Source organism: Anomalospiza imberbis, chromosome 5, assembly GCF_031753505.1.
Source record: "Anomalospiza imberbis isolate Cuckoo-Finch-1a 21T00152 chromosome 5, ASM3175350v1, whole genome shotgun sequence".
In the NCBI taxonomy this organism is placed as follows: Eukaryota; Metazoa; Chordata; class Aves; order Passeriformes; family Viduidae; genus Anomalospiza; species Anomalospiza imberbis.
In genome coordinates, this window is record NC_089685.1 from 645,160 (window position 1) to 673,077 (window position 27,918).

The window sequence follows — 27,918 nt, forward strand, 5'->3', positions numbered from 1 at the left end:
GGCTCCCCCAGGGAGTGGGGCCACGGGCCCAGCTCCGTGTGAGCTCCCCAGGACGGGCACGGAGCCGGGAGGGGACACAGGAGGGGACAGGGGCCATCCCCGGCGGTGCCCCCCGCCCTGAGTGGGGACAGGGGGCCGAAGGCGCCGGGGGGGTGCGGTCAGACGAGGGATCTGATAAGGGATCTGATAAGGGAGGGGGAGAGGGCGCGGCTGCGGCGGACACGGACCGAGGGACACGGACTGAGGGACAGACAAGAGACAGAGGGACATGGACCGAGGGACAGGGACCGAGGGACAGGCAGAGGGACAGGGACCGAGGGACGCGGACCGAGGGACACGGACCGAGGGACACGGACTGAGGGACACGGACTGAGGGACAGGCAGAGGGACAGGGACCGAGGGACGCGGACCGAGGGACACGGACCGAGGGACACGGACCGAGGGACACGGACTGAGGGACAGACAAGAGACAGAGGGACATGGACCGAGGGACAGGGACCGAGGGACAGGCAGAGGGACAGGCAGAGGGACGCGGACCGAGGGACACGGACCGAGGGACACGGGCGGCCACTCGCGGTCCGGGGTCCCAGCACACCCAGCGGTGACCCCGGGGTCCCCACGGCAGCCGGGACAGTTCAGTGCCAGCTCCGAGACCCCCCGGCCATGGGGCTGAGCCGTGGGGGCTCCGGGAGGACACAGCCCCAGCGTGGGGACATCGGGCACCCCCATATGGGGTCGGGGTGCGGGATGTCACCCGGATATGGGGTCGGGGAGGGGGATGTAACTCTAATATGGGGTCGGGATGATGGATGTCACCCGGATATGGGGTCGGGGAGGGGGATGTAACTCTAATATGGGGTCGGGGTGCGGGATGTCACCCGGATATGGGGTCGGAGTGCGGGATGTCACCCCGATATGGGGTCGGGGTGCGGGATGTCACCCCGATATGGCGTCGGGGTGCAGGACACAGCCCGGGTGCCGGGGGTGACAGTGACACCACGGGACGCGCCCCAGCCGGGGGGATGCCCGCGGGGGCAGGGTCTCTGTCCCTGTCCCCGGCCTGGCCCTTCACCGGGGGATGTCCCCCATCCCTGTGCCCGCTCTGTCCCTTCTGAGGGGTCGCCCCTGGTTTCCACTCCCGGGAGCGTTCCCGACCCTTGTCCCTGTGCTGTCCCCTGTCCTGTCCCCTCTCCCGGGGTGTCCCCGGTGCCTGTCCCTGTCCTGTCCCCTCTCCCGGGGTATCCCCAGTCCCTGTCCTGTCCCCTCTCCCGGGGTGTCCCGAGTCCCCGTGCCCTGTCTGGCCCCTCGCCCGCCGGTGGCTCCGGGCTGGCGGCGCCGGGCGGGTGCGGTGGCGGTGGCAGGGAGGGAGGGAGGGAGGGGACGGTGCCAGCGCGGTGCCACCCGGGGCGCGGCGACCCCCGGGCCGGACACGGCCCAGGGGCTCTGCGCAGGGCCCGTCCGTGCCGCCGTGCCCCGCTGCGCACCCCCGTCACCGGGATGGGGATGGGCACGGGGCCGGGCACGGATCACCGGGATGGGAGCGGATCTGGGGATGGGCACAGATCACCAGGACGGGGACAGGCACGGATCACCGGGATGGGCACGGGTACAGGAATGGGCATGGGTCCGGGGATGGGCAGGATCACCGGGACGGGGACAGGCACGGATCACCGGGATGGGCACGGGTACGGGAATGGGCACGGGTCCGGGGATGGGCAGGATCACCGGGATGGGCACGGGTACGGGAATGGGCATGGGTCCGGGGATGGGAGCAGATCACCGGGACGGGGACAGGCACGGATCACCGGGATGGGCACGGGTATGGGAATGGGCATGGGCCCGGGGATGGGCGCGGATCACCGGGATGGGCATGGGGCCGGGGATGGGAGCAGATCACCGGGACGGGCATGGGCACAGATCTCTGGGACGGGCACGGGTCCGGGGATGGACACAGAACTCCGGGACAGGCACGGGTACAGGAATGGGCAGGGGTCCAGGGATGGGCACGGATCACCGGGATGTGAATGGGTCCGGGTCCGGGGATGGGCGCGGATCACCGGGATGGGGCTGGGCACGATCACCAGGGTCACCACCCAGCGATGGTGCTTCTGATGCCTTCGCAGCGCCCCGGCCGGTGCCCACCGGGCCCCCACTGAGGAGGCCCCATGGATCCAGCCCTGGCACCCCATGGACACCCCATGGAAGCCCCCCGGGGTCCCACCCCCGAGGCACAGCGGGGTCACACCAAGAGCCTTTATTGGGAGCAGGTCCAGGGCAGCGACCCCTGGCCCCCCAAAACCCGGGAACCCGGCGGCTCCCCTGGTCACTTCCCGGCCGCGGGGGGCGGTTTGTCGAAGAGCCCCGCGATGTCCAGCATGGCCTGGCGGATGTTGCGGCTGAAGCGCTGCGAGTCCTGCGGGCAGCACCCCTCAGAGCCCGCCCGGACCCCCGGTGTGGCACCGGACCCCCCGAGCAGGATCCGAACCTCCAGGGTGGGACCCGGACCCCCCAAGTGGGATCCGAACCCTTCTAGGCTGGGATCTGAAGCTCCAGGGTGGGACCCGGACCCCCAGGACGGGATCTGAATGCCCAAAGTGAGACCCAAAACCCCCCATGCCCACCCTGGGGCACCCTCTGAGCTGTGGGACCCCCAGCACGGCCTGCACCCCAGTGGGGTGGGGGTCCCACACCGGGGGACTGGGATGGGGTGGGGGTCCCACAGGAAGCAGAGAGGGGCAGGGCGCGGCAGAGTCAAGATCAGGGTCAGGGGCTGTCCCAGACCCACAGGTGACCCCTCAGGTGACCCCATGGACAGCGACTCCAGCTCTGGGAGAGCCCCCACCCCACCCCCCGTGCCCCCCTCACCGTCTCGGGGCTGGAGAACTTGCTGGACACGTGGAAGGTGATGAGGTTCTCCCCGGCGATGATGTAGGACACCCCATAACCATCGTCTGCCACCTGCGGGGGGGGGGGGGCGAGGAGCCATGGGGCACCGGGGGGCACCTGGGACCCACCCGGGGCACCCACCCACGCTCTGGGGTTGGGCTGAAGCCCCCTGGGTCACCCATGTTGGGCTGGGGGCTCCCGGTGTGGGGCACCCCCTTGCCCGAACCCACGGGGGGGGAGCAGTACAGAGCCCACAGCCGGCCCCGCACCCCGCTGCCCCCCTCCCGCTGCCCCCCGGTGCTCACGGGGCCGAAGCCGCCGCCGCTGGAGACGTGGTCGGGGAATTTGTTGAGGTCGAACATCTTGAGCTGCTGCTGCGGGGTCTGGCTGGTGGAGAGGCGCCAGGGCTCTGCCAGCACCTGTGGGGCCACTCGTTGCACCCCCGGGGCACCCCACAGCACCCCAGGGCGCCCCGGGGAACCCCACTGCGACCCATGGCACCCCAGCGCACCCCAGAGAATCCCACAGCACCCCATGGCACCCCAGGGAGCCCCACTGCGACCCATGGCACCCCAGCGCACCCTGGAGAATCCCACTGCACCCCATGGCACCCCAGGGAGCCCCACTGCGACCCATGGCACCCCAGCGCACCCTGGAGAATCCCACTGCACCCCATGGCACCCCAGGGAGCCCCACTGCGACCCATGGCACCCCAGCGCACCCCGGAGAATCCCACTGCACCCCATGGCACCCCAGGGAGCCCCACTGCGACCCATGGCGCCCCACTGTGCCCCAGGGAGCCCCACTGCACCCACTGCGGCCCAGGACACCCCAGTCCCAGAGCGGGACTCCACGTGTGGTGACACCAGGGTGGGTGGCAGTGCCCCCTTGTACCCCGCCGTGCCCCTCTGTGTGTTGCCCGCTTGCCGTGTCCCCCGTGTCCTCCCGGTGCCACTCCGTGTCCCCCGTGCCCCCCTGCTGCCCGTGTCCACAGTGGCTCCGTGTGCTCCCCCCGTGCCCCCACCCGTCCCCCTCGTGTCCCCTTCGTGTCCCGTGTGCTGCTCCCCCCGTATCCCTTGCCCCTGTCCCTTGCCTCCGTCCCGTGTCCCCATCCCTTGCCCCATCCCGTGTCCCGTGTGCTGCTCCCCCCGTATCCCTTGCCCCCGTTCCGTGTCCCTGTCCTGTGTCCCCATCCCTTGCCCCCTGCCCCGTATCCCTGTCCCTGTCCCCTGTCCCTTGCCCCCTGCCCCGTGTCCCTGTCCCTCGCCCCCGTCCCGTGTCCCTGTCCCATGTCCCACCTCTTGTCCCTGTCCCTTGCCCCGTGTCCCTGTCCCTCGCCCCCGTCCCGTGTCCCTGTCTCATGTCCCACCCCGTGTCCCTGTCCCTTGCCCCCTGACCCGTGTCCCTGTCCCATGTCCCACCCCGTGTCCCTGTCCCTCGCCCCCGTCCCGTGTCCCCGCCGCGCTGACCTTGGCCAGGAAGGGGCTCTGCGTGCCCAGGTACCGCGACATCAGGTAGAGGCAGAAGAGGTGGCGGTCGATGCCCGCGCCGGTCATGGCGAGGCGATAGAGCTGCTGGTGCTTCTCGGCCGCCGCCTTGAACAGCCGCTGCCGCTCCGAGCGCTGGGGGGCAGCGGGGTGAACCCCAAAATAACTGACACCCTGAACCTGCTTCCCAAACCCGCACCCCAAACTGAGCCCAAACCTGAACCCCGGCACACCCCCCAAGCCTGCCCCCTGAACAGCCACTGCCCCTCTCAGTGCTGAGGAGGGGTTGGGGGGCCTGAACCCCAAAATGCACCCCAAACTTGCACCCCAAACTGCGCCGCGAACCTGTACCCCAAATCTGCACCCCAAACTGACACCCCAAACCGGCATCCCAAACTGAGCCCAAACCTGAAGCCTGGCACGCCCCCCAGACCTGCACCTTGAACAGCCACTGCCCCTCCAAGTGCTGGGGGGTCCGGGGGGGGGCTGGACTCCAAACTGAACCCCAACACACCCCCAAAACCTGCACCCCAAACAGAACCCAAATCTGCACCCCGAGCCCGTAGCGCAGATCTGCACCTTGAACAGCCGCTGCTGCCCCTCTGCATGCTGGGGAGGGGTCGGGGGGCTGAACCCCAAACTGCACCCCAAACTGAACCGCAAACTACACCCCAAAGTGAACCCCAAACTGCACCCCAAATTGAACCCCAAACTGCACCCAAAAGTGAACCCCAAATTGAACCCAGAACTGCACCCAAAAGTGAACCCCAAACTGGCACCCCGAACTGCACCCCGAACTGCACCCCGAACTGGCACCCCGAACTGCACCCCGAACTGCACCCCGAACTGGCACCCCGAACTGGCACCCCGAACTGAACCCCGAACTGAACCCCGAACTGGCACCCCAAACTGAACCCCGAACTGAACCCCGAACTGAACCCCAAACTGAACCCCAAACTGGCACCCAGCACCCGGTGAGGGACAGGAACCTCTGCGAGGGGTGGGGACATCCACGAGGGGTGGGAACTCCTATGAAGGATGGGGACCCCCAGGAGGGACGGAGACACCCCCGAGCGAGGAGCCGGGGAATCCCAGGAGGGCGAGGATTCCCGGGCTGGGGTCCGCGTGCCGGGGGCACTCACGCTGCGCCGCGCGTCGGCCATGCTGCGCACGAAGGCCGTGGACTCGGAGGTGCAGGAGCGCACGGTCTCGGTGCGGCCCTCGCGGAACAGCCGCGTCATGGAGGCCTCGTAGGTCAGGCAGAAGGAGCCCTTGTCCTGCGGGGATGGCGGCGTGGGGAACGCGGGATGGCCCTGGCTCGTCCCGCTGCCTGCCGCTGGTCACACCCCACCTCCTGCTGGCCACGGCCCTGCCCTGGGCCCTGTACACGTCCCATCCTTCCCTGGTCCTGCCCCATCCCATCCCATCCCATGGATCCCATTCCCATTCCAGTCATGGGGCTCATGTAGAAGTGTGCCAGCTGCAGGGCGATCTGGATGAAGATGTCAGGGCTGATCCCATCCCATCCCATGGATCCTGTCCCACCCCATGGATCCCATCCCATCCCATCCCACCCCATGGATCCCACCCCATCCCCATCCCTCACGTGGAAGTGTGCCAGCTGCAGGGCGATCTGGATGAAGGTGTTGGGGCTGATCCCATCCCATCCCATGGATCCTGTCCCACCCCATGGATCCCACCCCATCCCCATCCCTCACGTGGAAGTGTGCCAGCTGCAGGGCGATCTGGATGAAGGTGTCGGGGCTGATCCCATCCCATCCCATCCCATCCCATCCCATCCCATCCCATCCCATCCCATCCCATCCCATGGATCCCATCCCCATCCCTCATGCGGAAGTGTGCCAGCTGCAGGGCGATCTGGATGAAGGTGTTGGGGCTGATCCCATCCCATCCCATCCCATGGATCCCATCCCATGGATCCCATCCCCATCCCTCACGCGGAAGTGTGCCAGCTGCAGGGCGATCTGGATGAAGGCGTCAGGGCTGGTGCGGCAGCGCTTGATGAGCCCCTTGCCGAAGGTGGAGAACAGGAAACAGCAGAAATCCACGTCCTCGGCCAGCGCCCGCGCCACCCGCAGCGACGCCTCGATGGCCGCCACCCCCTGGGGACATGGCACGGCACGGCACCCTCACCCTCACCCTCACCTGTGCCCTCACCCGCGCCACCCGCAGCGACGCCTCGATGGCCGCCACCCCCTGGGGACATGGCATGGCACGGCACCCTCACCTGAACCTGAAGCTGTGCCCACACCTGAACCTGCACCCGCGCCACCCGCAGCGGCGCCTCGATGGCCGCCATGCCCCGGGGATACGGCACAGCATGGCACCTTCACCTGTGCCCTCACCTGTCCCCACCCGTGTCCCCACCCGTGTCCATCGTGTCACCCACCTCGGGGGGGATGTCCCACTGCAGGCGCTGGGGGGGGGCCAGCTGCCACCTGGGGTCCCCCTTGCAGTGCCCCCCCTCCGTGTAGCCCAGCTGGAACTTGTCCGTGGCCAGCATGAACTGGGGGGGGACAAGGGGCATTGGGGGGGGGAAAATGACCCCTGGTCCCCCAAAACCCCTGGCCCCACAACTCCATAACCCCCCAGAGCCTCAACTCCACCGTCTGCCCAGACCCCAAAGCCCCAGGACCCTCAGCCCCTCACCCCTGAATTCCCAAGACCCCTGCTCACCCAATTCTGTGGCCCCCAGACCAATTCCACAGCCCCCCAAACCTTGAGCTCCCTGACCCCTCAATTCCATGACCCTCCCAACACCCAAATCCCCAAATCTCCTGGGGCCCCAATTCCATGGCCCTCCAAACCCTGAATCCCCAAATCCTCAAGGCCCCCGACGCCCCAATCCCCCCTGACCATCCCCAGCCCCCCAAACCCCTCTGTCCCCCAAAGTTCCTGTCACCCCAACTCTCTGAGCCCCCCAGCCCCCCCCATTCCAAGCCCTCAGGTCCCCCCCAGCACCCCAGAATCCTGACCCTCACCCCACACCCCCAGGCAGAGCCCCCACATCTTCCCCCTCTCCCCACCCCCAAACGGGGGTCCCCAGCCTCGGGGTGCCCTATGGGGTCCCCAGCTGAGGGTCCCCAGCCTGGGGGCGCCCGGCAGGGGTCCCCAGCCCTTGGGGTACCCCGTGGGGTCCCCAGCTGGGGGTCCCCAGCCCGGACAGCCCCAGCCCCGGGGTGCCCCACTGGGGGACCGCCCGTGCCGGGGGTGCCCCACTGGGGGTGTCCCCACCCGGGGGATGCCCCACTGGGGGTGCCCCCGCCCCGGGTGTGCCCCACTGGGGATGTCCCCACCCCGGGGGTGCCCCACTGGGGGTGCCCCCGCCCCGGGTGTGCCCCACTGGGGATGTCCCCACCCCGGGGGTGCCCCACTGGGGGTGCCCCCGCCCCGGGTGTGCCCCACTGGGGATGTCCCCACCCCGGGGGTGCCCCATTGGGGGTGTCCCCACTCCGGGGGTGCCCCCGCCCCACCGGGGGTGTCCCCGCGCCCCGGTACCTCCCAGAGGTGCCCCATGATGGGGGCGTCGGCCCAGGAGTGCTCGGCGTTGGCCCCGACCTTGCCGTTCTTGTAGACCACCAGCGTGAAGGACTTGTCGAACCAGCTGGGGGCGGCACGGGGGGTTCGGGGGGATTTGGGGGGGATTTGGGGGGCACTGGGGAGCAGAGGGCACCGAGGGGGAGAGGGCAGGGGGCACGGGCGGGGGGCGAGGGCAAGGGGGGGATGTGGGGAGATGGCAGGGGAGGGTGGGGGGTTTTGAAGGGCTCGGGGGCTCTGGGAGGGTTTTGGGGTGCGCACAGGTGGGGGGAGCAGCAGGGATGGGCTGCTGGAGGGCTGATGGTGTTGGGGTGTCTGGGGTTGTAGGATGGGAGTGCTGAGGGGAGGTTTGGGGTTCTGGGCTGAGGTTTGGGCTCCCAGCAGGGTTTTGGGGTGCCCATCGGTCACAGCAGTGCAGTAGGGACTTGGGTGATGGGGGCTGGGGGGGATGTGGGGGGGTTCAAAGGGTGCTGAGGGGGGTCCCGGGGGTGTTTTGGGGTGCGCACCGTTCGTAGCAGCGGCCATGCAGCAGGGGCTGGGCTGGGTGGGGATTTGGGGTGTCTGTGGGTACCGGGGGCAGGTTTTGGGGTCTCAGGGGTGTTTTTGGGGTGCCCACCAGTCCTAGCAGTGTCCGTGCAGGAGGGGCTGGGCTGGGTGGGGGTTTGGGGTGTCTGTGGGTACCGGGGGCAGGTTTTAGGGTCTCAGGGGTGTTTTTGGGGTGCGCACCGTTCGTAGCAGCGGCCGTGCAGCAGGGGCTGGGCTGGGTGGGGGTTTGGGGTGTCTGTGGGTGTCTGTGGGTACCGGGGGCAGGTTTTGGGGCGCGCACCGGTCGTAGCAGCGGCCGTGCAGCAGGGACTTGGCGTAGGCGTCCATGCAGCCGGGCCGGGCAGGCTCCTGGCCGTGCTCGTCCTCGTCCAGCGTCAGGAAGAAGGCCGCGCGCTCGATGGCGTCCAGGGCCACCTTGTTGGGGCCGCGGCTGAAGAACCGCGCCCGCGCCTCGGCCCACGGCACCCTGGGCAGCCCCGGTCAGCGCGGGGCACCCGGCACCCCCGACCCGCCGGCCGGGCCGTCGATGGCCCCGCTGAGCCCCCCACCCATGGCGGGTGTCCCGTGTCCCCGTGCCCGCAGTGTGAGGCTGGGGACAGGATGGGGACAGGACGCCCGGGTGGCCCAGGGCTCCCAACGCTCCCAGTGTTCCCAGAATCCCCAGTATCCCCAGTGTGCCCATTGCTCAGGAGTTCCCAGGAGCCCATTATGCCCAGCATGCCCAGTATTCCCATTATCCCCAGTGTTCCCAGAGTTCCCAGGTGCCTAGTGTCCCCATTATTCCAATTATTCCCATTATATCCATTTTCCCAGTGTTCCTGGAGTTCCCAGGTGCCCAGCATCCCAGTATGCCCAGTACCCCCATCATTCCCATTATTCCCAGAGTTCCCCGGTGTCCCCAGTATCCCCAGTATTCCCATTATTCCCAGAGTTCCCAGCATCCCAGTATGCCCAACACCCCATTATTCCCAATATTCCTGGAGCTCCAGGTATTTCCAGGTGCCCAGTGTCCCCATTATTCCCAGAGTTCCCAGGTGCCCAGCATCCCCGTATCCCCATTATCCCTGAAGTTCCCGGTATTTCCAGGTCTCCAGTACCCCCAGTATGCCCATGATTCCCAGAGTTCCCAGATGCCCAGGATCACCAGTATCCCCAGTGTTCCCGGAGTTCCCAGCATCCCCAACACCCCCGTTATTCCCGGCGCTCCCCGGTGCCCACCATTCCCATCATTCCCGTTATTCCCGGTGCCCGCGCACCTTTCCCCGGCGGTGAGCGCCGCCAGCCGCTCCTCCCCGGGCTGGGGGGGCGAGGGATCATCCAGGATCCTCTGGAACTGCATCTCCAGGTCGGCGGGGGGCAGCAGCTGCCCCCCGTAGTACAGCCACACCTTGTAGTAGCGGCCCTTGTGGTACACGGCCAGGTGTTTGCTCTCCGCCAGGTGCAGCAGCGTGTCTGGGGGGGCACGGGGGGCTCAGGGCGGCGGGGACCCCCGGGACGGCCCCCCCCCGGGGCGGTGCCGCCCCCCCCGGCTCCGTACCCGTCTCCTTTCCCGGGATGCGGGTGGTGTTGAACATCCGCTCCGACTGGTACGAGCACATGGGCACCACGCCCAGGGCCATCATCTGGGGGGGACACGGGTCAGGGGGGGCCGGGGGGGGGGCTGTGTCCCCACCTCTGTGTCCCAGAGACCGCTGTGCCCCCATCTCTGCCGCTGCCACCCCCCGGTCCGGGCCCCCCGCCGGCCCCATGGTGACACCGCCCTGCTTCCGTCCCACAGAGCTCTCCCTGCTCCCCCAGGACCCCCAAAATCCATGGGATCCACACAGCTCCCTCAACCCCACGGGAGCCCCAGGATCCCCCATCCCCCTGGGACCCCCAAACCCCCCAGCCCCATGTGACCCCCTTAACTCCCCCATCCCCCTGGGACCCCCAAACCCCCCAGCCCCATGTGACCCCCTTAACTCCCCCATCCCCCTGGGACCCCCAAACCCCCCAGCCCCATGTGACCCCCTTAACTCCCCCATCCCCCTGGGACCCCCAAACCCCTCAGTTCCACCGCACTCCCAGCTCCCCCAGCCCCACGGGACCCCCCCGCCCCCCGGGACCTCCAACCCCATGGGACCCCCCCTCCGGACCCCCCCAGCTCCACTGGGGCCCCCCGGTTCCCCCTCACCGGGGGGATCTCCCCCCAGTCCAGCTGCTGCCGGTACAACAGGACCACGCTCACCTCCCTCCCCCCGGGACCCTCCAGCCCCATGGGACCCCCTGGGCCCCCCCAGCCCCATGGGACCCCCTGGGCCCCCCCGGACCCCCCCAGCCCCGTGGGCCCCCCCGGTTCCCCCTCACCGGGGGGATCTCGCCCCGGTCCAGCCGCCGCCGGTAGAGCAGCATGGAGTGCACCGTGTTGGCCGCCCGCGCAGCCTGGATGGTGCTGGGGGTCACGTACAGGAAATCCTGGGGACAAGGGACACGGCGTGTGTCGCGGGTGGTGCCGGGGGGTCCCCGGGGGGGGGTTGGGGGTCTCCGAGCCCCCCACCACCCCTTACCATGGCGTAGTAGTTGCTGTTGACCATGAGGGGGCTGCGGCCGCGCAGGTAAATGTACTCCTCCCACCAGTCACTGACCTGCGGGAACGGGGACGGGGACAGGGGACAGCGGGGACAGCGGGGACAGGGGACAGCGGGGACAGGGGACAGCGGGGACAGGGGACAGCGGGAGGACGAGAGCACAGGGACAGGGATGGAGAGAGGGAACCACGAAAAGCCACAGGGAGGCGGACATGGGATAAGAGACAGGGACAAGGGAGAGGGGACAGGGGCAGGAACAGGAATGGAGACAAGGAACGGGGACAGGAGATGGGACAGGGAAAAGGGTGAGGGGACAAGGACAAGGGACAGGAACGGGGATGGGGACAGGAATAGGAACAGGAATGGGGGACAGGGAGAGGGGACAGGAGATGGGGAAAGGGACAGGGATAGGGACAGGAAACAGGGACAGAAAGAGGGGACAGTGACTGGGAACAGGATCCTCTGCCCCTACTGCTCCAGCCAGGACACCCAGGAGATCCCAAATCCCTCCTCATGCTGCTGGGAGGGGACACCAGTTCCGAGGTCACCACCCCAAAGGCTGCGGGGTCCCCGCTGTCCCCAGGTGGCCCCACACTCACATAGTTGGTCGTCCACCAGGACTTGAGGCGCAGGTACCGCTGGAGCCGCGGCGCCGTCTTCTCCTGGAACTCCTTGGCCAGCGCCGCCATCTCCAGGTATTTGTCATCGTCCAGGAGCGGCCGCACCGACTCCAGGTACTGCGGGAGGGGACACGGGGTGACCCCACTGCCACTGCCGGTCACCCCACGGGTCCCCCGGCCCCACGGGGGTGGCGTACCCGGGCGACGGTGGCTTTCACGGGGGGCACCGGGAGCTTGGGAAGGGAGCTCTGGAAGCTGTAGAGAAGGGGCTTGCGGATGGACATGATCTTCATCAGCGCCTGCGGGAGCAGCAGCAGGAGGAGGGATGGAGTGAGGATCCACGGCTCCTGCAGCTCCCAAAGAACTCCAGGCACCCACGGCTAACGGCTCCCAGAGCTCCAACAGCTCCCACGGCACCCACAGCTCCCAAAGCTCCTACACCAGCCACAGCTCCCACAGTATCCATGGCTGCCATGGCACCCAAAACTCCCAGTCCCCAAAGCACCTGAGGCTCCCACACCTTCCAAGGCTCCCACAGCTCCCATGGTTCCCACATCTCCAAAGGCTCCCATGGCATCCACGGCACCCAAAACTGCCACAGCCCCCAAAGCATCCACGGCTCCCACAGCACCCAAAGCTCCAAAGGCTCCCATGGTTCCCAAAACTCCCTCATCTCCCAGGACTCCCAGAGTTTCCACAACTCCCATAACTCAAATGGCTCTCACAGCACCCACAGCATGCACAGCCTCCACGGCTCCCGTGGTTCCCACAGCTCCCGTGGTTCCCACAGCTCATAAAGCTCCTACAGCTCCTATATCTCCCAAAGCTCCCACAGCTTCTGTGGTTCCCACAGCTCCCAAAGTTCCCACAGCTCCTAAAGCTCCTACAGCTCCCAAAGCTCCCACGGCTCCCTCGGCTCCTAAGGCTCCCACAGCTCCCGCAGTTCCCACGGCTCCCACAGCTCCCCACATCTCCCGGTGCGGGTGCCGCTCACAATCCAGAGCCGGGTGCTGCGGCTCATGTGCCCGTGGGGCTCGAACATCCACCCGTGGTAGGACAGCAGCAGGCGGAGCAGCCTCCGGAAGAGCAGCACGGCCGCCAGCCACGCGCCCGTGGAGAACACCACGGTGCTGACCACGGTCTGCGCCTGGGGGGTCAGCGCCTCGCTGGGGACACGCGGGGGACACGCCTCAGGGGTGGGGACGGCACGGGTGGGGTCCCCGCAGATGTCCCCAAGCAGGGCTGTGCCCCTGGTGGCATTCCCAGGGAATGTCCCCCAGGTGGGGCCGTGCCTGTGGAGTGGGACCCACGGGGATGTCCCTAAGTGGGGTCCCTTGAGGGACACCCCCCAATGGAGACGTCACAGGCCTCCTGCACCTTCTGGGGGCTGGGGTCCCTGTGTGGGACAGGGCTGTGCCCGTGGGGTGGGACCCCTTGAGGGACAGCCCCAAATGGGGTGGGGATGTGCAGGGTGGAGCCCCCAGGGCCGTCACGGGTCCCCACGGCCACGCCGGCCTTTGGGGTCTCTCCACGGGGCCCTGCGGGTTGTCCCCAGCACGGGAGGTGACCGGCGGCCCACCCGGGTGACCTGGGGCCGTGTCCCCTGCTCACCCGTGGGGCAGCCAGTGCTGGATGCGGGCGATGAGCCCCAGGGACGGATCCACCTGGCAGTAGCAGGAGCCGGCGGTGGCCATCACCACCACCATCCAGCTGGAGGGCGACGCGGGGTACACGCCGGTCAGGAAGCTGTTCTGTGGGCACAGCGGCGTCACGGCGGTGACGGGGGGCTGCCAGGGGAGGGGACGCGGGCGGCCGAGCCCACCTTGGCGCGGACCAAGCGCTTTTTCCACGAGTGGACGGCGGCCAGGTAGAGCTGGCGCACGGCCTCGCGGCTCAGGTGGAAGTCCAAGCCCTCGGGGGTGACCGTGAACTGGAAGGCCACGGCCTGGTGAGCCTCCGCCATCCTGGGGACCCGCCGGTGACACCTGGGGGGGGGGACACCGGGGCGATGGGCGCGGGGACGGCCGCCCCCGGTACCGACCGCCTGCCACCGACACGGGACCCCGGCGCGCAGGGGGGACCCCGGGGCGGTGGCGGCCGTGCGCTCCCGGTGTGCCCCGGGGGCGGTGCCAGCCCGGCGGTGGCCCGCGGGAGCCCCCCAGGCCGCGTCACGGCGGTGTCACGGCGGCGTCACGCGGCGCTGCTGGCCCCGTGCCCACTGAGGGAAGGGTCAGCGCTGTCACCGCCGCCAGCGCGGCCCCAGAGGGGACAGCGGGGACAGCCCGGCCCCGCCGGACCCCAGCGCCCGGCACACGCCGTCCCCTGCCCCGTGTCCCCTGCGGGAACACGGTAGAGGCGGCACGGACACGGCCGGGCCCCCCCCCCCCCCCGGGGTGCCACCAAGCCCCTGTGTCACCACGGGGGTCCCTGGAGACCTCCCCGCTCCGGGGGGACCACAAAGCCCCCCCAGCTCTGGGACCCCCCGTTGTGGGCACGCCCAGGGGCGTCGGGGGGCGACCCCCCTGTCCTCAGCATGGGGACCTTTCCCCACGGTGGCCTTGGGCCGAGGGTGGCAGCCACCACCCGATCCCAGCGGGGTCGCTGTGCCCTCTGCACCTCGTGGCGTCACCACCCTGCGCCCCATGGCACCCCATGGCTCCCCACTGTGCCACCTGGCCTGGCACGGCACCGGTGCCAGCCCACGGCACGGCCTGGCCCGGCCCGGCGCCGCTGGGCACGAAAGCACATCCCCAGCCCTGCAGGGCGCCGTGGCACGGGCACTGCCCGGTGCGGGCCAGCGCCCTGTGTCACCCCGGCACTCCTCTGCGCGGCACCGTGGCACGGCCCGGCCCACCCTGTCCCGGAGGCCGTGTCCCCGCGCCCCCCGCGTGTCCCTGCGGTGGGTGGCACCGGGGACACTCCCGCGGTGTCCCCCCGCCCGCCCCGCCCAAGGTCACCGCGACTCCGGGGCCGGGACGCGGCGGCCCCGCCGAGCCCGGGGCGGCCCCGCCGCGTCCCCGCCCACCCCCGGAGCCCCCGCGTGGGGCCGGGCCCCGCTCCGGGGCGGCGGGGCCGGACCCCCGGAGGGGACACCGCGAGGGGACCCGCGGAGGGGACCCCCGGCCACGCGGGGGTCGCTCCCCACGGCCACGCGTGGGACCCGGTAGCGGGCGCGACGCCGCGGGAGGGACGGGGGGTTGCCGGTACCGGGGGTGCCCCCGCGGGGCTCCCCGCGCGTGGGTCCCGTGCGCGCCCCCTCCCCGGGGCCCGGTACCTTGCGTGGGCAGCGCGGGGGCCGCGGCTCCGCGGGACGGCGGCTCCTGCGGCCGCGGCAGCCGCAAGCCGGTAACCGGACACCGGCGGGGCCGGGCGGGCCCGCTCCGCCCCCGGGGGGACCGCGACACCCGGGGGGACCCCGACACACCGGGACGGGTAGCGGCAGCCCCGGGACGGGGACCGCGACAGCGTGGGGGGACCCGGATCCCGGGACACGGACCGGTGTCCCGGGGGAAAGCGACATCCCGGGAATGCGACAGGAATCCACGGCCGGGGGACAGCGACGTGTCGGGACAAGGAGCGGGACAAGGACTCGAGCATCCCCGGGGTCCCGGTCCCGGGACAGGGCTGGACATCCCGGGACAGAACGGGCATCCCCGGGGATAGGGCGGCATCAACAGCCCGGGCCACGGAGTGTCACCCCGGGGGACAGCGGGGCCCCACGTCCCGTGACAGGGACACATCCCGGGACAAGGACCCGCACCGGGGACAGGGACCCGGGACAAGGACACATCCCCGGAGAGGGATCCGGGACGGGGACACGCACGGGGACAGGGACCGAGACACGAACCCGGGACAGGGACACACGGACCAGGGGCACATCCCGGGACAGGGACCCGCGTCAGGGACATAGAGACCAGGACACGAACCCGGGACAGGGACACGCAGGGGGACAGGGACACACGGACCAGGACAGGGACACACGGACCAGGGGCACATCCCGGGACAGGGACCCGCGTCAGGGACATAGAGACCAGGACACGAACCCGGGACAGGGACACGCAGGGGGACAGGGACACACGGACCAGGACAGGGACCCAGGGACACGAACCCTGGGGACAGGGACAGTGGCTCTGCCGCGAGATCCGGGGGCTCCGGGTGTCCGTGCCCGGGGCAGCGGCTGCTGTCCCTGTGCCCTGCCTGTCACCTGCTCCTGGTTGTCACTTGCCTGGCACCTGGTTGCCACCTGCCCGACCTCTGGCCCCCGTCCCACTTGTCACCTGCCCATTCCCTGCCCGGTGCCCTGGCTGTCCCCTACCCGTGCTCTGTCACTCGCCTGTCCCCTGCCCAAGCTCTGGTCGTCACCTGCCTGCTCCTTGCCCGGTGCTGGGGCTGTCACTCTCCTGTCCCCTTGTCCCCTGCCCTCTGTCCTGGCTGTCACCTGGCTGCCACTTCCCTGTCCCCTGCCCATTCCCTGGCCTCTGTCCTGGTTGTCACCTCCCTGTTCCCACCCTGAAGGGACAGGGGAGGGGTCTCCAGCACCCGGGACCCCCACCCCAAAGAGCCGGCCCGCACCCCCCCCCCAATGTCACCCCGCGTGTCGCTTGTCCCCCCCAGCCCCTCCCCCTCTGCCCCACGGCCATTGGGGGGTCCCGGGGGGGCGGATTTGGGGAGGGGGGAGGGGGAAGGAAGAGGTAGGAATTGGGGGAGGGGGCGTTTAGAGGCCTGGGATTTGGGGAGGGGGCAGAAGGAACAGTCGGGAATTTGGGGGCGGGATTTGGGGAAGGCGGGATACTGGGGAGGGATTTGGGAAGGGGGAATTTGAGGGGTGGGCTTTGGGGCGGGATTTGGGAAGGGCGAATTTGAGGGGTGGTATTTGGGGTGGTATTTGGGAAGGGGGAATTTGAGGGGGCGGGATTTGGGAAGGAGGGAATTTGAGGGGTGGGATTTAGGGCGGGATTTGGGAAGGGGGAATTTGAAGGGTTGGGATTTGGGAAGGAGGAACTTGAGGGGTGGGATTTGGGGCGGGGAAATTTGAAGGGTTGGGATTTGGGGCGGGAATTGGGAAGGGGGAATTTGAAGGGTGGTATTTGGGAAGGGGGAATTTGAAGGGTGGGATTTGGGGCGGTATTTGGGAAGGGTGAATTTGAGGGGTGGGATTTGGGGTGGGATTTAGGAAGGGGGAATTTGAAGGGGCGCGATTTGGGAAGGGGGAATTTGAAGGGTTGGGATTTGGGAAGGAGGGAATTTGAGGAGTGGGATTTAGGGCGGGATTTGGGAAGGGTGAATTTGAAGGGGCGGGATTTTGGAAGGGGGAATTCGAAGAGTTGGGATTTGGGGCGGGATTGGGAAGGGGGAATTTGAGGGGTGGGATTTGGGAAGGGGGAATTTGAAGGGTTGGGATTTGGGGCGGGATTTAGGGCGCGATTTGGGAAAGGGGAATTTGAAGGGTTGGGATTTGGGAAGGGGGAATTTGAGGGGTGGGCTTTGGGGCGGGATTTGGGAAGGGGGAATTTGAAGGGTTGGGATTTGGGGTGGGATTCGGGAAGGGGGAATTTGAGGGGTGGGATTTGGGAAGGGGGAATTTGAAGGGTTGGGATTTGGGGCGGGATTGGGAAGGGGGAATTTGAGGGGTGGGATTTGGGAAGGGGGAATTTGAAGGGTTGGGATTTGGGGCGGGATTGGGAAGGGGGAATTTGAGGGGTGGGATTTGGTAAGGGGGAATTTGAAGGGTTGGGATTTGGGGCGGGATTGGGAAGGGGGAATTTGAGGGGTGGGATTTGGGAAGGGGGAATTTGAAGGGTTGGGATTTGGGGCGGGATTCGGGAAGGAGGACTCGAGCGCCGGCCCCAGCGCGGCTTTATTGGTCTGAGTTTTACATTCTGCTGTCGGAACGGGGGGGCCCCGGGAGCCCCGCGGCCCCAGAGCTGCGGGCGGGGGGCGCGGGGGGGCACTGAGGTACAAACAGGGGTGCCCCACCCCCGCTGCGACACCCCGAAACCCCCCAAAACCCACCCCAAACCCCCGATACTGGCCAGGGGTGCGGATTTGGGGGTCCCCACAGCCCCCAAACCCCACCCTTCCCGGGGGGGGTCCCACCCACCTCTGCTGCCGAGTCCCGGGGTGCGGGGGAGGGTCCCGGGTCTCAGCCCCCAAACCGTTGTGGGGCCCCCCCAAACCGTTAAATCCCCCCAAACCGTCCCAACGCCCCCCCAGAGGGTGGGGGGGGGCCCGAGGGGGCCAGGATTTGGGGGATCCCCTCAGGAGCAGCGAGCCTTGTGCTGGAAATAGGCCTGGAAACGGCTCTGGGCGTATTCCTGGGGAAAAAACGGGGGGAAATGGGGGAAAAAACGGGGGAAAACGGGGAGGGGGGGAAGGGGAATAAAAGGGGAAAAAGGGGGAAATCGGGAAAAGAGGAAAAAAAGGGAGAGAAAGGGGAGAAATGGGGAGGGAAATGTGAGGAAGGGAAATCAGGGGAATAAAGGGGGGAAAGGACAGGAAAAATGAGGGGAGAAATGAGGAGAGAAATGTGTGAGAAAAGGGGGAAAAAAGGAGGGGGAAACGGGGGGAGAAATGGGTGAAAAAAGGTGGGGGGGAGGAGGGAAAAATGTGAGAAAAACGGGGAAAAAGGCACGGAAAGGGATAAAAGGTGTGCTCGGGGGGTGCAGCCCCCCCAGCCCCCGAGGACCCCCCAGGCTCACCAGGTACCCGAAGTGGATGGTGGAGATCTTGGCCTGCACCACGGACCAGAGCCCCCAGAAGAAGTGGGAGGCCAGGGCAAAGCTGGGGGGAAAACGGGGGGGGTGAGACCCCAAAACCGCCCCCAGGCACCCCAAAAACAGCCACGGGATGGGGGAGGTGGGGCACGGGAGGCAGGAGGGTTCTGGTGGGTGCAGGGAGCCCAAAAGTGGCACAGAAAGCCCCAAAAGGGACAGAAACCCCAAATGGGGACACAGGGACCCAGCAGAGGTACAGGGACCCCAAAAGGGGCGCAGAGACCCCAGTGGTGGCACAGAGACCCCCAAAAATGGTACAACCCCCCCCAAATATAGGGACAGAGACCCCAAAAGTGACACAGAAACCCCAACCAGAGGCACAAAGACCCCGAAAAAACCACACAGATGACCCCAAAAGTGGCACAGAAGACCCCAAAGAGAGGTAGAGAGACCCCCCCAAAGTGGCACAGAGACCCCGAAAGAGGGCACAGAAACCCCAGATGATGGCTCAGAGGACCCCAAAAGTGGCATGGAAACCCCAAAAGTGGCACAGAGACACCAAATAGGGCCACAGAAACCCCCAAAGTGGCACAGAGACCCCAAACGGGGCCACAGAAACCCCCAAAAGTGGCACAGAAACCCCCGAAGTGGCACAGAGACCCCAAACGGGGCCACAGAAACCCCAAAAGTGGCACAGAAACGCCAAAGGTGGCACAGAAACCCCCAGATGAGGGCATGGAGGACCCCAAAAGTGGCACAGAGACCCCAAATGAGGCCACAGAAACCCCCAAAAGTGGCACAGAGGCCCCAAATGAAGCCACAGAAACCCCCAGATGAGGGCATGGAGGACCCCAAAAGTGGCACAGAGACCCCAAATGGGGCCACAGAAACCCCCGAAAGTGGCACAGAGGCCCCAACGGGGCCACAGAAACCCCCAGATGAGGGCATGGAGGACCCCAAAAGTGGCACAGAGACCCCAAAGGCGGCACAGAGACCCCAAACGGGGCCACAGAGACCCCCCGAAGTGGCACAGAGACCCCCCGAAGAGGGGTACAAAGCCCCCCCGAGGTCCCCCCGGGCCCGGCCGTACCGCTCGATCTCCCGCAGCATCTCCTCCTCCAGGCGCGCCTGCTCCTCCTCCCGCGCCGGCCCGGGCCCGCCCGAGCGCTCCCGCAGGTAGTGCCGGATGAAATGGAGCTGGGGGGCACGGGGACGGGCTGCGAGTGGCACCGGGACCCCAAAGGGACCCCCAAAGGGACCCCCAGCCCCAAGGGACACCCCTGGCCTCAAGGGACCCCTGTCCTGGCCCTGGGACCCCCAGGATCTCGGACAGGTAGTGCCGGATGAAATGGAGCTGGGGGGCACGGGGACGGGCTGCGAGTGGGACCGGGACCCCAAAGGGACACCCTCGACCCCAAAGGGACACCCCAGGAGCTCCAAAGGGACCTCCTGACCCCAAGGGACACCCCCAGCCTCAAGGGAACCCCCCAGGATCCCCAAGAACCCTGCCCGGGACCCCTCCAAGGGACTTCCCTGGCCCCAAGGGACCCTCTGGGCACCAAGGGACCCCTCCAGACCCCCAAGAAAGCCCCCTGACCCCAAGGGACACCCTCAGGACCCTCCAGGGGACCCCAAGGGGCCCCCCCCGGCCCCAAGCGACCCCTATCCAGTCCCAAGGGATCCTCTTGGCCCCAAGGAAGCCCCCGGGACCCCCAAAGAATCCCCCCAAGGCCCCCCCAGGCCCCACCTGCTGCTGGCGGCTGGGGTAGTGCTCGGGGTGTGCCTGGAAGCAGGGCCAGCCCTCGTGGCTGTAGCTGTAAACCCACTCGCAGAAGTGATTGCCCAGGTCAAAGCCCCTGCACGGGGTGGGGAGCACACGGCCTGACCCCAGTGCGGCCCCAAACCCACTGCGGGGTCAGCACCGACCCCAGTGCGGCCCCAAACCCACTGCGGGGTCAGCGCCGACCCCACTGCGGCCCCAAACCCACTGCGGGGTCAGCGCTGACCCCACCGCGGCCCCAAACCCACTGCAGGGTCAGCGCCGACCCCACTGCGGCCCCAAACCCACTGCGGGGTCAGCGCCGACCCCACTGCGGCCCCAAACCCACTGCGGGGTCAGCGTTGACCCCATTGCGGCCCCAAACCCCACCAGGAGCCCAAAAGGGGAGCCCCACATCCCAGTGGGAGCGTGGAAAGGGGATTTAAACCCCAAATCCCACTGGGAGCCTGGAGAGGGAACAGGGGGTCCCAAATCCCATTGGGAGTGTGGACAGGGGGTCCCAAATCCCACAGAGATCATGGAGTGGGGAAGGGGATCCCAAAATCCCACTGGGATGATGGAGAGGGGATTAAAGCCCCAAATCCCATTGGGAGCCTGGAGTCGGGGTCCCAAATCCCACCGGGGTCATGGAGCAGAGTAGGTGAAACCCCAAATCCCAACGGGGTCGTGGAGGGATGGAGCGACCCCAGATCCCACCCGGAACAGGGACTGCCCTAAATCCCACCAGGAGCAGGGAGTGGTGACGGGGAGACCCCAAATCCCAGTGGGATGATGGAATGTGAGGGACCCCCAGGGACCCCCCAAAACCCCGCCGGGACCCCCCCAGGGACCCCAATCCCACCGGTAGTTGTAGCTGCTGTACTCGAAGTCGATGAGCATGAGGCTGTCCGAGGAGCCCTCGCGCCCCGCCAGGAGCAGGATGTTCCCTGCGGGGTCGGATCGGGGTTCGGGGGATTTGGGGGATTTGGGGGATCGGGGTTTTGGGGGACACGGGGGTGGCACTCACCCTCCTGCACGTCGTTGTGGCAGAAGACCACCGGGGACGGGGTGGCCTCCAGCAGGTCCCTGAGGGGGGAGAGGGGCTCAGAGGGGACACGGGGAGGGACTGGGGTGGGGACAGCCCTGGGGACACTGCCGGGGCAAGAGGGACATGGGGACACCCGAGGGACAGAGGGACATGGAGGGATCCCAGGATATGGGGACATGGCGGGACACCAGGGGTACGGGGACATGGGGGACGCAGGGATATGGGGACAAAGGGGACACCCGGCATACAGGGACACTGGGGACACGGGGGATGCAGGGATATGGGACACAGGGATCCAGGGAAATGGGGATCTGGGGGATGCAGGGATATGGGACACAAGGACATGGGGGACACAGGGACACTGGGGACACCAGGGTACAGGCACATGAAGACGCAGGGACTTGGGGACAAGGGAGACACCCCAGGGACATGGGGGGGATCCCAGGATATGGGGACATGGGGGGCACCAGGGATGCAGGGACATGGGGACAAGGGGGACACCCAGCATACAAGGACATTGGGGACACAGGGATTCAGGGAAACGGGGACATGGGGATGCCAGGGGTACAGGGACATGGGGGACACGGGGACATGGAGACGCTCCAAGGAAATGGGGACACGGGAATATGGGGGATACAGGGGACACCAGGGACACCCCAAGGATATGGGAGACAAAGGGACACCAGGGACACAGGGAATCAGGGATATGGGGACATGAGGGACACAGAGAGCCAAAGGCATGGGTGACACCGGGATGTGGAGGTGACACGGATACAGGGGACACGGGGAAGACACCAGAGACACCCTGAGGACATGGGGGACACAGGTGACACCGCGGTCATGTGGGACACACAGGGGACACCAGGGATATGAGGACAAGGGGGACATGAGGGAAACAGTGGGGGACCTGAGAGGGAGGGGACACAGGGGACAAAGGGGGACACCAGGATGTGAGGACAAGGCGGGGACAAGAGGGACACGGGGGGCAGAGGGGAGGACAGAACCACGGACACCCCAGACCCGCAGGATCGCTGCCCTGGGGGTCCCGCGGGGCCGGGCGGGGACAGGGGACAGCGGAGGGACACGGGGGGTGGCAGTGACCTGAGGCTCCTCATCTCCTGCTCCAGGTTGTAGCCCCGGAGCTGCTCCAGCTGCTGCAGCTGCGCCGGCTCCGAGAACGTCAGCTCCGAGATCTGCTGCAGGTACCTGGGGACACAGTGGGGACAGAGGGGACAGCGTGGGGACAGTGGGGACACAGGGACAGTGTGGGGACAGATCCCCAATGCCTCCTGTCCAGCCCCAGCCACCCCAGGGCCACCCCAAGGTCACCCAGTGTCCCCTCTGTGTCCCACAGGACCCGCTGGAAGCAGCCAGGAAACCCCAGGGGTCCTGGTCCTGCTGGGATTTGGGGTTCCCACTCCCTGATCCCAATGGGATTTGGGGCCCCTCACCACTCCATGATTCCAATGGGATTTAGGTCCCCATTCCCTGTTCCCAGTGGGATTTGTGTCCCCCCTCCCATGCTCCCAGTGGGATTTGGAGCTGTCCCACCCCACTCCCAGTAGGATTTTGGCCCCCACTCCATGCCCCCAGTGGGATTTGCGTCCCCGCTTGCCATTCCCAGTAGGATTTGGGTCCCCATTCCCTGCTCCCGGTGGGATTTGGAGCTTTCCCACCCCACTCCCTGCTCCCAGTAGGATTTGGGTCCCCATTTCCTGTTCCCAGTAGTGTTTGTGTCCCCCTTCCCTTCTCCCAGTGGGATTTGTGCCCCCACTCACAGGGGGATTTTGGTCCCCACTCCCAGTGGGATTTGGGTCCCCACGCCCCACTCCCAGTGGGATTTGTGCCCCCACTCCCCAATCCCAGTAGGATTTTAGTCCCCACTCCCCGCTCCCGGTGGGATTTGGGTCCCCACGCCCCGCTCCCGGCGGGATTTGGGTCCCCACGCCCCGCTCCCGGCGGGATTTGGGTCCCCACGCCCCGCTCCCGGCGGGATTTGGGTCCCCACGCCCCGCTCCCGGCGGGATTTGGGTCCCCACGCCCCGCTCCCGGCGGGATTTGGGTCCCCACGCCCCGCTCCCGGCGGGATTTGGGTCCCTCACCCCTCCATGGTCCCGAAGAGCCACTTGGGCTCCTTGTTGAAGGGCATGGCCATGCCGTGGAAGCGCGCCATGGTCACGGCAATCTCGGCGGACACGCGCGGCTCCCGCAGCTCCTCGGTGCGCAGCCGCCGGCTCTGGGGGGGCACGGGGGGTTCGGGGGTGCCCGGTGCGGGGCAGGGGGGGCCGAGGGGATCCCCGATCCTACCGGGATGTACTGCTCCAGCCGGCCCTGCGGGAACACCCCGAAGAGGCGCGGCCCCAGCGCGCGCTCGGCCAGGATGGCGAACATGACGCTCTCCAGCACCAGCGAGTCCACGCCCTGCGGGGTGGGGTCAGGGGGCGCCCCAAAAACGGGGCCACAAATTGGGACCCAGACACGGGGCCACAAATGGGGTTCCCCAAAAAATGGGGCCACAGAAACAGGACCCAAAAACGGGGCCACACACAGGGATACACAAAAATAGGACCACAAAAACAGGACCCAAAAACGGGACCACAAATTGGGATCCCCAAAAAATGGGACCACAGAAACAGGACCCAAAAACGGGGCCACAAATTGGGATCCCCAAAAATGGGGCCACAGAAACAGGACCCAAAAACAGGACCACAAATTGGGATCCCCAAAAAATGGGGCCACAGAAACAGGACCCAAAAACGGGGCCACAAATTGGGATCCCCAAAAAATGGGGCCACAGAAACAGGACCCAAAAACAGGACCACAAATTGGGATCCCCAAAAAATGGGGCCACAGAAACAGGACCCAAAAACGGGGCCACAAATTGGGATCCCCAAAAATGGGACCACAGAAACAGGACCCAAAAACGGGGCCACACACAGGGATACACAAAAATGGGACCACAAAAACATGACCGAAAAATGGGACCACAAAATGGGACCCCAAAAAAGGGGCCTCCAAAAAACTGGACCACAAAAACGGGATCCCCAAAAATGGGGCAACAAATAGGGAACCCAAAAACGGGACCACAAAAAAAGGACCCAAAAATGGGACCTCAAATGGGGACCCCAACACTGGAACTCAAACACCAGCACCCCAAAAACGGGCCCCCAACCCAGCACCCCCAATACTGGCACCCCAAACAATGGCACCCCAAAAACGGGACCTCAAACCCAGCACCCCAAACCCAGCACCCTGCACCCCTGTGGGTGGGCACCTGAAAATCCTAATCCCAGGGGGTCCCTTGGGGTTCCCATGGGTTTTGGGGTCCTGAAAGGTTCCCTTGGAGTCCCCATGGGCTGTGGGGTGTGGCTGTCCCCCCACCTGCAGGATGGCCCCAACACCCCCCACCCCAGTGGGAAGGCACCCAAAAATCCCAATCCCAGGGGGTCCCTTGGGGTGTGGCTGTCCCCTCACCCACAGGATGGCCCCAGCCCCCCAAAACCCAGCACCCCACACCCCAGCAGGATCCCCAATCCTGGGGGGTCCCTTGGGATTTGGGGTCCCCATGGGGTGTCACTGTCCACCACTTGCAGGATGGCCCCAGCACCCCAAAACCCAGCACCCCACACCCCAGAAACGCACATGAAAATCCCTAATCCCGGGGGGTCCCTTGGGGCTGGGGGAGGTCTCAGGGGTTCCCATGGGGTTTGGGGTCTCGGGGGTTCCCACGGGGTGTGGCTGTCCCCTCACCCGCAGTAAGGCCCCAACACCCCCCGCCCCAGTGGGAAAGCACCCAAAAATCCCAATCCCAGGGGGTCCCGGGGGTTCCCATGGGGTGTCACTGTCCCCCCACCTGCAGGGTGGCCCCAGCACCCCAAACCCCAGAAAGGCGCATGAAAATCCCTAATCCCGGGGGGCCCCTTGGGGCTGGGGGAGGTCTCAGGGGTTCCCACGGGGTTTGGGGTCCCCACGGGGTGTGGCTGTCCCCTCACCCGCAGGATGGCCCTGGAACCCCCGACCCCAGCCCCTCCCACCCCAGCAGGATCCCCGATCCCGGGGGTGTCCCTCGGGGTCCCGTGGGGTCTGGGGTGTGGCCGTGCCTCACCTGCAGGATGGCCCCGTAGACGCGCAGCAGCACCTGCCGGGGCTCGTCCCCCACGCTCGCCACGTGCTCGGGCAGCGCGCACTTGTACAGCAGGTTACTGAGCCCCCCGCTGCGGGACGGGACATCGGGGACATCAGGGACACGAGGGGACATCAGGGGACACACCGGGCAGCGCGCACTTGTACAGCAGGTTACTGAGCCCCCCGCTGCGGGACGGGACATCGGGGACATCAGGGGACATCGGGGACATCAGGGACACGAGGGGACATCGGGGACACGAGGGGACATCGGGGACACACCGGGCAACGCGCACTTGTACAGCAGGTTACTGAGCCCCCCGCTGCGGGACGGGACATCGGGGACATCAGGGGACATTGGGGACATGAGGGGACACCAAGGGGACATCAGGGACACGAGGGGACATCGGGGACACGAGGGGACATCGGGGACACCGAGGGGACATCAGGGGACACACCGGGCAGCGCGCACTTGTACAGCAGGTTATTGAGCCCCCCGCTGCGGGACGGGACATCGGGGACATCAGGGACACGAGGGGACATCAAGGGACACGAGGGGACACGAGGGGACATCAGGGGACGTCAGGGGACACACCGGGCAGCGCACACTTGTACAGCAGGTTACTGAGCCCCCCGCTGCGGGACGGGACATCGGGGACGTCAGGGACACGAGGGGACATCAGGGACACGAGGGGACACGAGGGGACACGAGGGGACATCAGGGGACACGAGGGGACATGGACACACGCGCTCAGGACGTGCCCCGGCAGCACACAGCAGTTACTGAGCCCCCGCTGCGGGATTTTGGGGGGTCAGGGGACACCAGGGGACACCGAGGTGGCACCGGGGACCCGGGGGGGGACAGCGACAGCCCCGCTCGGGATGTGCTGGGGCACCTGGCAGGAGACGGGGACACTGGGGACAGCGGATGAGGGACACCGGTCTGGGAGGGGACACTGGGACACGGCCCCTGGGCAGCCGGGGACACTGGGGGACAGGGACCGGGACACTGCTCCGGAGGACAACTGGGGACACCAGTGCGAGGGACACTGGGCCACTGGTCACGGGGGCAACCAGGGGACGGCGGGGGACAGGGACACTGCTCCGGGGACAACCGGGGACACCGGGAGGGGACAGGGACACCGGGAGGGGACAAGGAAGGGACAGGGACACCGCCCCGGGGACAACCGGGGACACCGGGAGGGGACAGGGACACCGGGAGGGGACAGGGACACCGCTCTGGGTGACAACCGGGGCCACAGGGAGGGGACAGGGAGGGGACAGGGACACCGCCCCGGGGACAACCGGGGCCACAGGGAGGGGACAGGGAGGGGACAGGGACACCGCTCCGGGTGACAACTGGGGTTTCAGGGAGGGGACAGGGACACCGAGGGGGGACACCGGGAAGGGACAGGGACACCGGGAGGGGACACCGGGGTGGGACAGGGACACCGCTCTGGGTGACACCCGGGGCCTCAGGGAGGGGACACCGGGAAGGGACAGGGACACCGGGAGGGGACACCGTGGGGGGACAGGGACAGCGCTCCGGGTGACACCCGGGGCCTCAGGGAGGGGACACCGGGAAGGGACAGGGACACCGGGAGGGGACACCGTGGGGGGACAGGGACAGCGCTCCGGGTGACACCCGGCGCCTCAGGGAGGGGACACTTCCCCGAGCCCCGGGACGAGACCACCGCGGGGAGCGCGGGGGGCGGGAGGGGGGGGCGCCTCGCGCCCGTTCCGCTTCCTACCTGACGGGCCAGATGCCGAACTCGTCCGGGCCGATGAGCTTCCAGGAGCCGGCCAGGAACTCGCGGCACCAGGCGTAGGCCTGCAGGCGGGTGGCGGCGGGGACATCGCCGACCGCGCTGCCGCTGCCCGGGCCCCCCGCCGTCGCCGCCGCCATGGTGGCACCCGCCCCGGCCGAGCGGGACGGGGCGGGACGCGGACGGCTTCTAACCAATAACAGCGCGGCGCTGTGATTGACGGTTTGACCGACCAATGGAAAGGCGGCGCGGGGAGGTGGTGCCTGCGCGGCGGCCAATGGGCGTGCTCGGCGGGATGCGGCGGAACGTGGAGGTGAAGGCGCGGCTGAGGGCGCGGGAGGCAGCGCTGGGGGCGGCCCTCAGGCTGCGGGGACTGCGCCCCGGGGCCGGGCCGGGCACGGCCGAGGGGCAGGAGCCGCTCCAGCTGCGCCCCGGGGCCGGGCCGGGCACGGCCGAGGGGCAGGAGCCGCCCCAGCTGCGCCCCGGGGCCGGGCCGGGCACGGCCGAGGGGCAGGAGCCGCCCCAGCTGTGCCCCGGGGCCGGGCCGGGCACGGCCGAGGGGCAGGAGCCGCCCCAGCTGCGCCCCGGGGCCGGGCCGGGCACGGCCGAGGGGCAGGAGCCGCCCCAGGTGTGCCCCGGGGCCGGGCCGGGCACGGCCGAGGGGCAGGAGCCGCCCCAGCTGCGCCCCGGGGCCGGGCCGGGCACGGCCGAGGGGCAGGAGCCGCTCCAGGTGTGCCCCGGGGCCGGGCCGGGCACGGCCGAGGGGCAGGAGCCGCCCCAGGTGTGCCCCGGGGCCGGGCCGGGCACGGCCGAGGGGCAGGAGCCGCTCCAGGTGTGCCCCGGGGC

At 67.9% G+C, this 27,918-nt stretch overlaps 2 protein-coding genes across 3 annotated transcripts; both read right to left on the reverse strand.

Moving 5' to 3' along the window:
• Positions 1-2,239: 2,239 nt before the first annotated feature.
• On the reverse strand, positions 2,240-17,822 carry CPT1B (carnitine palmitoyltransferase 1B). 2 transcript variants are annotated; one of them, XM_068189311.1, is made up of 19 exons: positions 17,765-17,822; positions 13,487-13,649; positions 13,276-13,415; positions 12,659-12,830; positions 11,862-11,963; positions 11,644-11,781; positions 11,024-11,101; positions 10,824-10,931; positions 10,015-10,099; positions 9,734-9,929; positions 8,758-8,943; positions 7,893-7,998; positions 6,784-6,900; positions 6,332-6,496; positions 5,516-5,650; positions 4,356-4,508; positions 3,192-3,305; positions 2,866-2,958; positions 2,240-2,413 (listed from the first exon to the last, which is right to left on the reverse strand). In XM_068189311.1, exons 2-19 carry the CDS (start codon positions 13,625-13,627, stop codon positions 2,324-2,326), a joined length of 2,319 nt encoding a protein of 772 aa, XP_068045412.1. In that variant the 5' UTR covers positions 13,628-13,649; positions 17,765-17,822; the 3' UTR covers positions 2,240-2,323. The 2 variants fall into 2 exon arrangements, with proteins under 2 accessions (XP_068045412.1, XP_068045414.1); XM_068189313.1 differs by lacking the exon at positions 17,765-17,822 and adding an exon at positions 14,941-15,066 and having other exon boundaries at positions 13,487-13,650.
• On the reverse strand, positions 17,817-27,246 carry CHKB (choline kinase beta). Its single transcript, XM_068189314.1, has 11 exons — positions 27,058-27,246; positions 25,290-25,398; positions 23,492-23,605; positions 23,287-23,420; positions 22,286-22,390; positions 21,164-21,222; positions 20,999-21,083; positions 20,125-20,233; positions 19,468-19,574; positions 18,363-18,444; positions 17,817-17,978 (listed from the first exon to the last, which is right to left on the reverse strand). Exons 1-11 carry the CDS (start codon positions 27,210-27,212, stop codon positions 17,922-17,924), a joined length of 1,116 nt encoding a protein of 371 aa, XP_068045415.1. The 5' UTR covers positions 27,213-27,246; the 3' UTR covers positions 17,817-17,921.
• Positions 27,247-27,918: the final 672 nt, after the last annotated feature.